Source organism: Vigna radiata, chromosome 8 (genome assembly GCF_000741045.1).
Source record: "Vigna radiata var. radiata cultivar VC1973A chromosome 8, Vradiata_ver6, whole genome shotgun sequence".
Lineage (NCBI taxonomy): Eukaryota > Viridiplantae > Streptophyta > Magnoliopsida > Fabales > Fabaceae > Vigna > Vigna radiata.
The window spans coordinates 23,547,576-23,563,015 of record NC_028358.1 but is presented as its reverse complement, the minus strand read 5'-3'; the positions used below and the strand labels follow the sequence as shown (position 1 = coordinate 23,563,015).

The 15,440-nt window shown below is 34.5% G+C and overlaps 2 protein-coding genes across 5 annotated transcripts; both read left to right on the top strand.

Annotated features, from left to right (window-relative positions):
• Positions 1 to 9,364, top strand: LOC106769732. 2 transcript variants are annotated; one of them, XM_022784650.1, is made up of 5 exons: positions 1 to 182; positions 1,860 to 2,029; positions 7,479 to 7,662; positions 8,332 to 8,441; positions 8,814 to 9,364. In XM_022784650.1, exons 1-5 carry the CDS (start codon positions 111 to 113, stop codon positions 8,893 to 8,895), a joined length of 618 nt encoding a protein of 205 aa, XP_022640371.1. In that variant the 5' UTR covers positions 1 to 110; the 3' UTR covers positions 8,896 to 9,364. The 2 variants fall into 2 exon arrangements, with proteins under 2 accessions (XP_022640371.1, XP_014510953.1); XM_014655467.2 differs by having other exon boundaries at positions 2 to 182; positions 8,335 to 8,441.
• Positions 9,365 to 10,602: 1,238 nt separating this feature from the next.
• On the top strand, positions 10,603 to 14,988 carry LOC106769652 (rho-N domain-containing protein 1, chloroplastic). 3 transcript variants are annotated; one of them, XM_014655360.2, is made up of 2 exons: positions 10,603 to 10,726; positions 13,674 to 14,988. In XM_014655360.2, exons 1-2 carry the CDS (start codon positions 10,687 to 10,689, stop codon positions 14,750 to 14,752), a joined length of 1,119 nt encoding a protein of 372 aa, XP_014510846.1. In that variant the 5' UTR covers positions 10,603 to 10,686; the 3' UTR covers positions 14,753 to 14,988. The 3 variants fall into 3 exon arrangements, with proteins under 3 accessions (XP_014510846.1, XP_022640396.1, XP_022640395.1); XM_022784675.1 differs by lacking the exon at positions 10,603 to 10,726 and adding an exon at positions 11,134 to 11,527; XM_022784674.1 differs by lacking the exon at positions 10,603 to 10,726 and adding an exon at positions 13,415 to 13,545.
• Positions 14,989 to 15,440: the final 452 nt, after the last annotated feature.

Below are 15,440 nucleotides of genomic sequence, written 5' to 3'. Positions count from 1 at the left end.
AAATAGCGAGAAATTCTTTTTGGGGTTTAGAGGAGAAGAAGAGCAGAGAGTAGCGCCTCTTCTGCTGCGTTCTGGTTCTGGACACAATTACACTCTGTCTGCACCCTGCAATGGTTTCGCTATCGACATGGTTTCGCTATATTGCCCACAAAATCGATTACTCCGTCTCCCTCGGCTTGAAGGTCCTTCTTCCCTCTTTCATTTTCTCTCTGATGTTCTGTGTATTTGTTATGCTTTCATTTAGGTCCAGTCTTGCAGATCATATTCGTAGGCCATGTTAGGGTGATCTCAGAACTGGTTCTTGTTAATGAATGCGAGTTTATATGGGTAGACTTTAGGCACGACGACAAAATCCCCCATCTTGAACTTATGAGTACATTTCAAGAATGTTTCTTTCAGTGATTGTTAGTGGGAATTACTCGTTGCTAGTACATTTAAAACTGCTTTTCTGTTTAAGTCTTCAACTGGGCAATGCTGATGAGAAACTTTTGTAATTTGGGTCTATCACCGTGTCCTTCTCGTAATTCTTCTAATAATACCCGTGTTGTTTATTTGCAAAGAGATCTTTTTTGTCAGTTCATTTTCTCTGTCATGACCATAGAATGGTAGTTGAAATATCGAAGCTGAGAAGTTTACATTTTATTTACCACAACAAAGTGAATAACTTTACCTTTATCTCTAAACTGCCTTGGATAAGAGGAAATATCAAACCTTTCAAACGCCTTGTCTTTTATTTTTTTGTTTTTTACCTTTTTCTGTATAGTGGTTATCATTCAAACAATAGGACTTCTCCACTAAATTTATGCAGTGTTAATAAAGGTGTTAGTGGCTTGGAAGCCAATTTATATCTTATTATATGAAACTCGAGGAAGAATTAGATAAGAGTAGTTGGATTGCTTGTGATTTTCAAGATATGCTTTTATCTTGAAAAGAATATTCTTTTGGTTTTTCATCATATCCATTTCTCTGCATTTATGTAATTTTCTTATGTTCTTTTGATTTGGGGAATTCTCTTTGTTTTAGTTGTTTATTTTAAAAAATAATAAATAGAATAGTCATGGGTTACATGGGATCTGTTAAAAGAATACTAGGAATAATATTTGGTAAGGAATGATATTGGGCTTGGCTTGTTTTGGTTGAAACTTGTACCACTCTTGCATTTGCTGTGGAATTTTAATATGAATTAAGTACGAGTATTAAGTCATTGTAATTTACCGCAACATGATAATTGTTGTGGTACAATTAAGTCATTGTCTTGGGGAACTCTCTTTCTTTTAGTTGTTTATTGTAAAAAATAATAAATAGAATAGTCATGGATTACTTGGAATCTGTTAAAAGAATACTAGGAATAATATTTGGTTAGGAATGATATTGGGCTAGGCTTGTTCTAGTTGAAACTTGTACCGCTCTTGCATTTGCTGTGGAATTTTAATATGAAGAAAATAGGAGTATTAAGTCATTGTCTTGTACTGCAACACGACAATTGTTCATAGTCTTTTACACAAGTTCTCTCTTTTTTCTGTTTACAATGTATCTGTTGAATCTATGCTATTTTAAATTAAAATGATTATCTGAGGGGACAATTGGGAAATAATTCTTTGAAGACTGAAGCATATTTGAGCTAATTTAGATATTAAATATGAGGTATCATTTTGAACGATTGTGAATTTTGATACTCTCGGCAGAGTGAAAATTATCAACTAGACAATGACATTTATTGGAATATTTTTTCTTGAGTTTAAGGTCTACAATTGTCCTAGTGAAATATTTACCTTTTCTCTTCAAATTTTTATTGCATTGTTAGCACTTATAAATCCCCTCTGAAATGTTTTTTGCCATTCTATGTCTAATTTGAACAGAACTATAAAGGAGGTCTCATTTCAGACAAAGAGGCAAGGGACATTATTTGGAAAAACTTCTTTCAAGGAAGGATGACGTACTTGCACTGGAATAAAGGAGAGGAGATGGCCCCTGCTATTGATGGAAAATCGGTAACTCTTGTTCGGAACTTGCCAACTGCAGACCCAACGTAATTTCATATTCATATAATATAACAACACTCTCCTTTTGTGAAATCTATTGACTGTTATTGCTATTTGTTTGATGTGGGCCTTCTAGAGATAGATATATAACATAAATGTTTTGCATAAATGGCTTCTATTTGCTTTACCTTGCTTAGACTCGTGATATGGTGTCATCTTTTTGGATATATGTGCAACCCTTGCTTAGAAATTGTTTGTCACTTATTTTCTTTTCAACGTCAGTTAAGATAGACCCCCACTTTTCCTATAACTGGTCCGTCATATACCCACTGAATTCTTAAAAGACCTTTTTCTTGTTAAATTATAGTTTACCCCTGTTATCTGGACAACCTGAATGCATTGTATCTTTAGAATATTTACCCTATTTATCATTGTTAGAGTATTTACCTTATTTATCATTATTAGAGTATTTATCCTATTTATCATTATTATATCAGAACTACCCTACTTTGTATCAGATCTTTCTTATATATAGAATGAGAGTGAGAGGGAACTTTCAAGCCCTCGAGAATTATTTTACAGTTTCAATCTCAAGTTGGTATCAGAGTAGGTTGTCTAAGTCTTTTCCTACTCTATCTTTGTTGCCGCAGGTCTTAACAAAATTTCGTCTTTTCTGAAATCAACAATCCTTTCTGTAATTAGCAATCCTATTCTTCTAATCTCATTATTTGCAATATTCTTTTCACTATTTTCTGTTGTTCACCGTCACAGTTTCGTCTGGTGACCAACGGATCTGGATCGCCTCCTCGAGCCATGGCCAACCCACTGGAGTCGAGGGCTAGTTCTCATCTAGGCGTTGCCACACGCTCCACATCTGTGCGATGTCCACCACAGCTACCATCACGTTTTCTCCAGTGAAGTTAGGGGTTTTGTGTGCCTCGAGGAGCGCGACCCATCCTTGGTGGTCGCTGCCTCATTCTCCTCTACACGCGTCGTCACACACGACTTTTCTCCGATCAACTTCCAGCGCGTGTTTGTCATTTGAACCATGAGCTGATTCTTCATCCCTCTCTTTATGCTGACCCACTCTGACTCGCTAGGTTGACTCATTCGAGGTTAGGGGTTTCTAATTTGCTCACAGAATGAATCTCAATTGTTCTCAAGAAACTGAACCAAGGTACTATTGGCCGATGGGCTCTTACAAGTGATAAGTTGGTAGATGACTCTAGAAAGCCATTTTTTTTGTTCTCAACAGTGATGTTCAACAGACCACCCTTGATGCCACTACGTCACTTCTTTCTTCAATCGTTGATGGTCACTTTCTTTTTGGGCTTGAGTCTAGTTTGTTTAGCCCGTACTTCTTGTGATACAATGCTAAGTATCACCATTTGGGAGTAGTCCAACATAGAACCTTTGGACCTCCAACCTGTCTTTGGCATTTTTATGTTATCATAAGTACCAATCTTTGTTCCTTGATTATTTTTGTTTGATTTGTTCTAGCTCTTTGTTGATGGTAACTAGCCCGCTCTAATAACCTTGGTCTCCTTACATGATGTGTGTTTAGCTTTGTATGTTGTAGCAGCTATGATGCTCTTGTTGGGTGTCATTTATTTTTGAGTCTATAAGGACAATTGGTGGTTAAAACCAAGGAATTTCGATACCAAAGTCATAGGTTGAAGGTTGCTCGGGGAGTCTATTTTGGCGAGATTCCTTAGTCAACAATTTCACGAAGCCTTTTGTTAGATCTATTTTTAGGTGCTTTGATGAATAAAGGAGACCATTATGATCTTCCACCTTCACGATTTGTCATCAGCGTGTCGTCATGTCAGCCATTCGTTGTGAGGGGGAGTATGTTTCCAGCCACTGTAGGCCCCATCACCCCATCAGTCAGTGATGAAAGCTCTTGTAATTTTGTCGCTTCTAGCCACTGCAGGCCCCATCAGTCAGTGATGGCAATTTAGTCCCTATAGTTTGTTGTTGTCTACCACTGCTGGCTTTCATCCACTTTTAATGGAAATATCCTTTATCAAAGTCATCCTAGTTGAAGTTTCGTGGTGCTAGTTGAAGTTTCCTGGTTGTCCACCGATGTCCAATATTATTCTCCATAAGCTGCTGTGAGTTGTTTGTCAATCTGTGTTTTTGCAATTTTGCTATCCGTTGACCACTATCATTGGTTTGGTGCACACTCTTGAAGACGAGTCCTATATTTCAAAAGGAGTCTCTTTGGCTATGTGGATTGGGAGTCCAATTAGGTTTATAGATATTCTTTCTCGATTGGTCTGAAGCATACATGCATCTTGTTCTAAGTTGAAGTTTCTAAGTTCCTAAAGAGATCTCAAATTGAGTTTATCTATTCCAAGCTTGGTACATACAATTTGTATGCTCTAACTTGAGGGGGAGTGTTAGAATATTTGTTAGAGTACTTACCCTATTTATCATTATTAGAGTATTTACCCTATTTATCGTCATTGTATTTGAACTACCCTACTTTGTATCTGTTAGGGGTTGGAAGGTACATGAGAGAAGAAGGTATAGGAGAGAAGGAGAAGGTCGAACGGTGGAAGGCGGGGAGAGGTCAAGCCGAACGGGGGAAGGCGGAGAGAGGTCAAGCCGGACGATGGAAGTCGGGGAGAGGTCAGGCTGAATGAGGGAAGGCAGAGAGAGGTCAAGCTGGACGGTGGAAGGTGGGGAGAGGTCAGGCCCAATGGTGGAAGGCGGTGAGGAGTCGAGCTGAACGGCTGAAGGTGGTGAGAGCTCGAGCCGAATGGTGGGAAGCAGCAAAGAACCTGAGCCGACCGGTTGGAGAGCTATTATCCTAATTGTTGTAGTAGTTAGGATAGGCGGGAAATATTTAGTATATTTAGAGCGATATTCTAGAGAAATATTAGAGTGATATTCTAGGGAAATATTTAGAGCGATATTTTGGGGAAATATATTCTAGGGAAATATTTAGAACAATCTTCTAGGGATAGATTTAGCACAAGATGGGCAGGAAATAATTAGTATAAATAAAGCTAGAGTCAATTGTTAGGGTTATGTTTTTGATTATTGAGTTTGTTGACAGGCGGCTACAGTCATGTGAGGAAGGTTATGCTCGATAATTCTATTACCATCTGTTGGAAGTCCCACATCGACTAGAGATGAGGCCATTTAAGTGTATATAAGTGGGTGCAAACCTCACCCTACAAGCCGGTTTTGTGGGGTTGAGTTAGGCTTAAAGTCCACTTCTAACATGGTATCAAGAGAAATTCATTCTTTCATTATCTTTTCTGTCCATTGTGATCATGATTAATTAGGTTTCTTACTCAGAAACCTATTAGTATTAGATCTTTCTTATATATAGAATGAGAGTGAGAGAGCAGGAAATAATTAGTATAAATAAAGCTAGAGTCTATTGTTAGGGTTATGTTTTTGATTATTGAGTTTGTTGACAGGCGGCTACAGTCATGTGAGGAAGGTTATGCTCAATAATTCTATTACCATCAATAAGAGAAATTCATTCTTTCATTATCTTTTCTGTCCATTGTGATCATGATTAATTAGGTTTCTTACTCAGAAACCTATTAGTATTAGATCTTTCTTATATATAGAATGAGAGTGAGAGAGATCTTTCAAGCCCTTGAGAATTATTTTAGAGTTTCAATCTCAAGTGTACCTATGAGGAATAAAACCACTGATATTATGGTTTGCAACAAACAAGTATGAATTCACTTAATAGGGGTTTGCAAGGTTAAAAGACAACCTAGAAGAATAGAACATTCTAGTTATGATAGCATTTAGATTGTCTTTGTCCTCTATGTTGAGTGCCCTCTCTAAAGGACCACTCTTCCTCCTTTTTAATAAACTACTTTTTTTGTCCATCTTCGGTGGGCATGGGAACATGCTTAGGTTTTACTCTATTTTCTGCCAAATCAACAACCATTTCAATTCAACCAAATATTTTTCAGTGATGTTTGAGCACACACTAATTCCAGACCCATGAATTTTCAATAAATGAGCTTTTACTCTAGAGTAATAACTTTCAAATATTTTTTGACAAAAATTACAAGACCATCTCTTGTTTCCCTCTCTCCTTCAGTTTTTGTCTAATAAACTGACATATGTCAATAAAGAAGCATAATCAACTTGTTGAACATCTTTTGAAATAAACTCTCTTTGAATTTTTGAGTTATAACTAACGAATTTGGTGTTGGCTTTGACATTTTTTTACTCACCTGGTCATAAATAAAATACTATATCTGCTTAGAGGTAAAAAAAATCAATAATAAAAAAAAATAGTAGAAAATAATGAAAAAAAAGTCTAATAAGTAAAAAAGAATTCCTTAGAAAGAAGATGAAAGAAGAGATAAAATGCAATCGGTCAAACACTTCTAGAATAACAAGAATAAAAGAATTGAATGTCACTTCAAATAATTTTCCTTTGCTACACCTTTAATGACAAATTAAAAGTGATAGGTCACATATATAAGCATCTCATGAGGTTAGTATCACATGTAGGGTTGTTATTATTTATCTGCCTATTTATTGTATATTATATTCTCTCAACCTAAGCAAATTAAGAAAATATATACTTAAACTGTTATAATATTTTATAGTTTTTATGATTGTTTTAAACTGTTATTATATTTTATTTGTTGTTAATAATATTTTAAACTTCAATTTATATCTTATTTAAAATTATTTTTATTTATTGTAATTATTATTTGAAAATTCGATTTAAAGAAATACAGAACGTGCGTTGGTTAATAAATTAAAGAAAACGTTCAAATCTGATTTTATGCCGGGTTGTTAATATTAGGAATAAAATTCGGTGGGTTGTGTGTTAGATGCTAAAACAAATAGAAGCGCTTTAATAAAGTAAAGAAAAACTGAACCTGCGGTGGTTAAAGAAAACAGAATTATGTGCAAGCACCTTTTTCTCCACGATTTCAATTGCCAATGACTGGACACTCTCTAAATACGAATTTTCAGCGAACGTAATCCTATCCGTGTTACCTTGATGGACGTGTCGGTGCACCAGAGATGATAAATGAGTCTAGTGTTTGTGTCTGACTGTATGTTTTTGTAACAACAATCTGACACTTTGCTGGTTAAAGTTCTGAGTTGGTTTTTACGTACGAATCTGTAGATATCTTGAAGATTGTAAAGTTATAGTTCAGAGCCTCGGTTGGTTGTAGCAAATGTTATATGTAAAACTATAAATTAGTTGTCCTTCAGTAGTGTGACAAATTTCATGCATATAATCGGGAGTGGTTATGTGTATTATTTATGTTTTTCGGATTTTGTTATTAGGTTGTGATGACCCCTTCCGGAAAACAAAAGGATTGCCCAGTGACTGGCAATTTGCATGATGTTGAAACTAGATCTTTGTCGCTTTTGTTCTTATTTTTTTTGAGTTCCGCAAAAGATGGAGCCTGAGTGATGATGAACCTTTTCATCTGGAGCTTTTTGATTCATATGCATCGTTTGTTAGTGATTGACTTGGTTCTTTTACAGGCGTGTTTTTGTAGGAGATGTTGTGGTTTTGAAGGATCCTGAGAAGCCAGATAACTACCTAGTCAGAAGATTAACTGCGATTGAAGGTTATGAAATGGTTTCTACTGATGAAAATGATGAACCCTTTACTCTTGAGAAGGACCAATGCTGGGTTGTAGCTGAAAATGAAAAATTGAAAGCGAAGGTAAACGTTTTGGATTAAAATATCATTTAGTCAAAGCAGTGAGTTATAATTGATATAAAATCAAAAAGCAAGATAGGAGCATGCTTGTAGTTATTTAAATTTTCTGAAATTTGCATGTAAAATTAGTCTAATAACTAGATTATAAATAGATTTATTTCAACGGTTGGTTTGGTTAAAGTAATTTTCTATGATGAGTTAGTAGATAATATAGTTGTTCAAAACATAATGAAAATAGACCACAGCTTACCATGGCAATTCAGTTAAGTAACTTTTGCAGTTCAGTTTATGATATGGCTATAGCCTAGAGATCATTTGCGACTTGGATTTCTCAAGTGGAAATGTTCAATCTATGTTTTAATTCATTCATGACTTTTATCATTTTTTTTGTAATACGAAAATTGCTTATTCCTGAACAATAACCATGGTAGTAACCTGAAGACAAACAAAATCACCTCTATCAGGCAAAAAAGTTCTCCTGCTAATGGTTAGTGTCAAACTCTCAATATTTTCTATGTAGCATCGTATGGTTTCGGTGAGAACTGAGGATATAGTTAAGTTTGAACCTCATATATTCACTCCTTTTTCTTTGATATTGCAATGTTTTTCCCTCCTCAATTGGTTGTAGAACACTTAGAATAATTGAACTTTTAATGCTCCTAACCCCAAAAGCAGGAAGCGAATGATAGTCGAACATTTGGTCCAGTTCAGATGACAGACATCGTAGGCAGAGTCATATATTGCCTGCGAAGCGCTGTAGACCATGGCCGTGTACAAAACAGGTGAACTTAATTTCTTAGGTTAATTAATTGTTATGTCGTTGATCTTTTTAATTAGGTCCTTAGACTAAAAAAATTGCAGTTGGGTCCTCGATTTTTTTATAATTTTTGTAATTGAGTTCGTGGAGTTATTAAAACTGACACGAAGTTATTTTTCTAGCAGTTTCAAACCATTTTAAATTAACTATGGAGTCCAATACCAAAAAACTTACAATATCGAAGACCGAACTATTTTTTTTAATCTTTAGGGATAATTAAATGAAATTCCAAAAACAATTAGGGACCCTCTGATGTACTGAACCTTAATTATCATGCACTAAAATGGGGTGCCCTTTTTTAATTGATTATTATTGATATATTTTACTCGTCTACCAGTTATTTTGGCATGCGAAAGGATACACCAGTGTTGGAAGTGGAACTTGATGTTGATGAGATGGCAAAGAGTCACAAAGCCTGAGCTTTTTGTCCCGGGAAGCACTAACTACTTTACTTTATGCATTCCCTAGTTTCTTCTTGTGGATTTTCCTTGAAGCACAGATGAAGAATAAAGTAGATGATTTTTAAATTGTTGCAATGGGATGGTGATGTTATATGGCTATCCTTTGCACTGCATCTTAGGCGATTGGTTCGTTCTTCCCAACACGAACATGATTGTAAGCTAAGTTCAAGCAAGAACTATTCGTAAGTCATTGATTTGGCTCTAAAATTGACTAAATTTTGGTCTATATGTTAAAGACCACAAAAGGCTGCACCATTAGATTTATCATGGTTTCAGGTATTTTCTATTCCTTTTTTGCTCGATGACAATTACGTAGAATTGTGAAGTCCCAGTGTGATTGGGCTCACGTTTTGAATTTCAAGGGGATACTGTTTGATATCTGTTTTCTCTAGTCAGTCAGCTTATGAAAAGAACGTTCCAGTTAAAATTGGCTCTACCACACGCACATAAGCATGTTCTTGTTTTAACTCGCTCAAAATTATTTCCTTTTATTTTATTTTCCTCTTTTGCTCCCAATTTATGGTTAATGGTGCACTCACAAACGTTCATTTTCCATCTAAAACTTAGATTTTACCTAACTAAGGAGAATAAAATGATGCATTTTTAATATGTAACCTTATATATGGTTGTTTTAATTTATTAGCTCTTTAAAAATACTAATACTATTTTTTTTTGCATTACCAAACGAGAAAAAAAAAATTATTACTTTTAGAAGTTGTATAAGTTGTATTATTTGTAAGACACATAATCGTTGGGTTAGTTCTAACGTTCATTTTTTTTTTTTAAAATTATCAGTATTAAAGAACATTGTTTAGAAATCATATATTTAGAATATTAATCTTTTTATTATGAAAAATATTACATATGAAACAATATTTCGCAGAACTCTCATGACCCATAAGGTGATAAATGGAAATTTATGTTGAGTAGCTTCCACATATAATAATTAAAAGCACAAATTCAAGTTTTGTGAGATTGGACATGTTCATAACTAATCCAGTAGGTAAAAATCCTTGTTATCATAACATGTTACATTTTATAACAAAATCTTAAAAGAATTTAATATAAGAAACTCTTTTATAAATTAATTTGTTTAAAATCTTTTTCCTTGAAAATTGTTCTTACTAGAAAGTGAAAATCTTTGGACCAATCTATTAATGAGGTGAAGTCCTCAATCTCTTCGAAATATGAGTTAAACTATAAGCAACAATGATGAATTAGGATAACTCCAACACAATAAGAGAAGATGCATGACACTCTTGATACTTATGTTATCAAGTGAATATTAAGAGATTAATAATTATAGATATTAAAAGGAAGCGTTGAAGGGATTCTCCATGTTGCTCAGATGTTTTCATAGACTTATGTTATCTCTTTGGATAATAATATAACATTTGTATACCAAAGATAAAATATAATAGAGTATTTAGGTTTAAATCTTTTAAGTAGATATTATTTAATCTTTTAAGAAATAATTTATAACTTAGTGAATTATATTTTGAGTATAGCAGATAAACTTCTGTCTTTTTATAATTTACCGTTGGCAATGGGAAGATCAAAGCAGTCATAAAAAATGTTGTTGATCCAGCCCACAAGTTTAGTTAGTTGGAAATACAATGACAATTTTGCCTCTAACATATTACATATTTCCAACAACATCCCTTATCAAACAAAAGAACCTACGAATCGCATGAAAAGCGGCATTGAGTGAGAGTTCCCTCTCATCTCCTCTGCACTAGGCCTCAAACAATGTCGCAAACGCTGCATCCCTTTCTCACCAATAAACTTGGTTAGCGTCTCTCTCACCCTAATTCCCTCTTCTTCTCTTAGACTTTATGATTATTCTTTGGTTATTACAGAACACAAAACTAAACATGCTGAAACCTTAGCCACGCTTAAGCCCTTCAGCTTCAAAACCCCGTTTCATTCGTTTAGCTTAAATTTCAAATTAAACAACGGGGTTTTCAATACTGTGTGTTTAGTTGGATGAATCATCTGTTCTATTCCTGTGAAATTCGTAGCTTCATGAATTATGATAGAAAGCTTCTTTCCCCATCGCTGTTGTCTTCTTTTTCTGTTCTGTTTTAATCGTTTCTTAACCCCATCATGTGTGTTTTTACTTTTGTTTCTTATCTGTTGGCGTGGCTTTTAAGTGTCTTCGAGGCTTCATTCTTTTGGGAATTAGTATTTGGAGTTTGGATTGATGATATAATGTTCTGCTCGTTTTTTGTTGGAGCTGGCTTCTATTGCCCGCCATCTATTTGTTGAACGGAATTTTACATTTACAAGTGAAAATCTACTCCAGGAAATGTCAACTATTGGTTACTTGGTTTTGTACACTTCCATTATTAATAGAAGTGCTCTTTTCTCTAATGTAGGTTTTCTTTCTTTGTAACCACTTATTGTTTTTATTTTTTATTTTCTTTTTGGGTGGGGGGATTGACTGGAGGAGCTTATTTGTACTTATGAAAATCATAGTAGTCAACATGACACTAAAAAAGGCACAATATTGGAGCGCAGTAATCCTCAGCTGCAATGGGATTCAAATAGTGGAGTCGCTAGCGATTATTAAAACAGTGGTTTTTCAAGGGTAAATTTTTATTTCTTTTCATTTTTATTGCATTTTTTTTCTTCAGAAACATAATAGGATTTGAAGCCTCTCATTATTAATCATCCCACAAAAGATTCATCTTATTTGAACTGTGTTCCTTCATACTTTACTGGGATTTTTTTTTTCTTCCTTTGTTTGGTTCATTTTTCTTTCTTTAGATCTCCCAGTTAAAATTATGCCAATTTCTATCTAATTAGTTGTGTTTCTTTCAATTGATTTGACCATAATCCTTCATTTTTTTTTCTCTGCTATGACACCGATGAAAATTGATTTTGAGTGCTATCAAACTTGATTTATAAAATGTTATGTTTTTTTCCTATTGTTAGGTAAAATATTTAGTCTCTGGTTTGACTAGGTGTGATAATTAGATTTTTCTTTGAGTTGACAATTTTATGAGTGTCTCTAGAAGAAGGGAAAATTATTTCTATAATTCTAGAAACACGATTATTAAAAATGAGCAAATTCTGCAGTACCAAGTACTAGCATTTTGTTCCCTTCGGGTATTACTTTTTAAAGAATAGCTTTTATGCTTTATTCCCTAAATCTCTCTTGCTGAATTGCGTTCCTTTTTTATTTGTTTTCTGTTCAACCACAATGAATTCCTTAGAGATCTGTGGTTATGATATTTGAATGATTTATTGTTTAGTTGCTGTTCTTAGGATGAAAATACTTGTTTTAGCATTTTAATATGTAATGTTTAGTAACTGTAAACCATAGCTCTGCAGCTGATGAAAATCTTGAAATTGATGAATCTGTAAAGTAATGAAATGAATTGTTATGTTTTCCCTTTGTCGTGGTTTCAAGGGAGCCGAGGAAGGATATAATTGTTTATGTACAAATGTCTATCGCTTCCAGTTCCATTGATTTTTACAAAATCTGCATTTCTATTTGTGGGCTGAATATGGTAGGTGTGTGAAGTGTATGTAGGACTGGGATGGATATTTGGAAGTGTGGTTTATTGTGATGCTTTGATTAGGTTTATTAGGATTATTTGGACAGGTCTAATGTAATGCTTTTCTGTGATTTAATTTAATGCTTTAATTTGGTTAGGTTTATTTGGACAGGGATGCTTTGGTTATCTCTACTATGTTCTGTTGCAATTGACGTTTAATTGATGATAATGTTATGTTTTTATTAGTTTATTATGTTTGTTGCAACTTGCAATGTTTTTATGTTTTATGTATCCAGTGTTAGGTTTTAATGATTTCAACCTTTAATAAAAGAAACTTTTAGAACTAGGAATTGAAAACCACAAAACCTGATTTAATCTAAACTACACAAATTGGTTTAGTTTGGTTCATATTTTATTATATGTTCAAAACCAAACTAAAATGACCTGTATATAGCTTTTAGGTATGTTTCAAATGTATTTTTAAGTAAAATCCAAATCAAGCTGCATTGCTAACACTACTTGGATATGCCTTTTTAGTTTTCTCTAATAAGCTTCTTGATATAGTTTATCAAAGTTAGCTCTTTCTAGCTTGTTTTTATTAGTTTCAATCAAATTTATAACACAAGCTATCATGTGATAAGAACTTATTGAATAAATCCTGAATTAAGCTATTTACTCAGGCATACCCTTTGTTTATGCTCTTTTTTGCTCTTCTGAATGGTCATCTTTGTCATGCAATGCATTTTGCACTGATAGTTTTTATATTACCATCATTTTCTACCATGGTTTTTAGTATATATTTAGTGAAAACAAACAATCAAAGTTCAGTTATTACAATGTTGGTCTTTTGACCATGGGCAGCGGGATTTATATTGTTGATGTCTTAGAGGGGAACTCAACAAACTCAAAGTTTGTCTTCTTTTTTCCAGGATGATCGAACCAATGTAGCTCTGCATGCCTTATCTGCAAGCTACTTGTGGAATAGTGTTAAGTCACAATGGTTGTATTTTAATATGATTAGTTTGTTTTTAGGGCTTAGGGTTTCAAGAGTTGGATCCCGTGATTAGTCTTGACATCTATCTTTATTTCTTTACTAAAGTCAGAGGTGGGTTGCATTCTCTTGGGTTTACTTGTCAGGACATGCTGTTTTGTGTCATTAAACACCTTTTCAAAAACTTTTGGTCTCATATACGTGTTTCTCCACGGAACTAAATTATTTTGGTGGTATTGAAGGTTGTGGAATGGCAGAAGGAAAGTGCCTCCCATGTTCAGGTGTTTCTGGACGATCTGCTGCTGTATATTCTTACTCTTCACCAGGTCATCACATAATTCATTCCCATGTCAAAGTTAGAGGACTAAGGTGTGGCTTTCGGGGAGCATCTTTTCTGTGTGAAGCAAAGAGAAACCCAGATTTCTCAAGGCAAAACAAGCATGGGCACTCCAGAGGCAGGAACAGGAACAACGATGGGAGAGATAATTTTGAGAACTTCGATGATGATATGTTTTCTTTAAAAAATGGACCGCCTATGTCTCTTTCAACCTCAGGAAAATTCCAGTCCACTTCAGTCCCTGGTCCTAGAGAGAAGGAGATTGTTGAGCTATTCAGGAAGGTCCAGGCTCGGCTGCGTGAGAGGGCTGCATCCAAAGAAGAAAAGAAAGTTGAAGCCTCTCGAGTGCAGATTAAAGAGAACAGCACTGTAGATTCCCTCCTCAAATTGCTGAAGAAACACTCTGTTGAGCAGGTGAAGAGAAGTAGCGGAGGGGGAAGAGGAAATGATCTTAGTTCAGATCAGTTGCAAGATAGTAATCAATATGACGGAGGACGAAACACCAAATTTTTTGATTTAGACAGTACTCCCAAGGATGAGCCACAAGAGGGTCATATTTCCTCAGTAGCTAGGCCTCGATCAAGTTTCCAGAGAAGGTCTCCCGTTCCTCGTGTAAAATACCAGCCCGTCTCAAACAATGAGGATGATATGAATGTCTTGCCAGTAGGTAGTGAGGATGGAGAGAACAATCATGATCAGATAGATTTGAAGCATGATGACGAACCAGAGCCTGACTCTGAATTAGATATTGATTCAAAGGATGAGCTGTTCTTCCCGAGCATTGGGATAGCTGCATTGTCAGAGGATGATGATTTTGAGCAAACCAATAACTATGAGAGTGTGGAGGAGCAGCCAGCTGTTCAACACGAAGACTTAAGTGCACTGAAGTTGTCTGAATTGAGGGTGCTTGCAAAGTCTCGAGGCCTGAAAGGGTTCTCAAAAATGAAGAAGAGTGACCTCTTGGAATTGCTAACTGATAGCTAATTCTCATGGAATGATATGCGGTGAAGAAAAAGCGACAGAACCAATACATGCCATGATAAATTAGATTTTTTTCGTGCCTTTGACTTGACATTCTATCTTATGTTTCTTTGTGTTTTTTGTTTGTCGCATTCTAATTTAATTCTTCACAAGTACTTCAGGTCTAGAGTTTGTGGATCATTAAAGTAATCACGATATATCTTTGCCTAGGAAGGTTTTTTCATGATATATCTTTGTCTTGGAGGGTTTTTTAATTTGTAGTTATGTTTCCATTATGAGACCCTGTGGTCTTTTAAAAATGGTGTAATTTTACACCAATTTTACCATAATGGAGAGATTTAAAAAGTATTATCGGTTCTAAGTAGGTCCTCCATATCAAGATCGAGTGTAGTTTAAGAAGTCAAGTCTCTAGTATATAATTTAAAATTGAATTTTCAGTTTGCAGAAAAGTTGTGCAACTAGAAGATAACTTTGTTTTTTAAAATTATTAAAATGTCGTGTTAAGTTTGGGTGACTTTTGCTAAAAAAAAATGAAATTGTGTTTTGTAAGGACTTTCAATTTTAGTTTTTAAATAATGAGTGATATTTGAACTATTTGATTTGTTTTTTAATTTTTTAAGAAGTATTATTTAAACTATTTTTCTTGTAATTTCTAAGAGCATATAAGGAAGAGACAATGTGATGATATTTA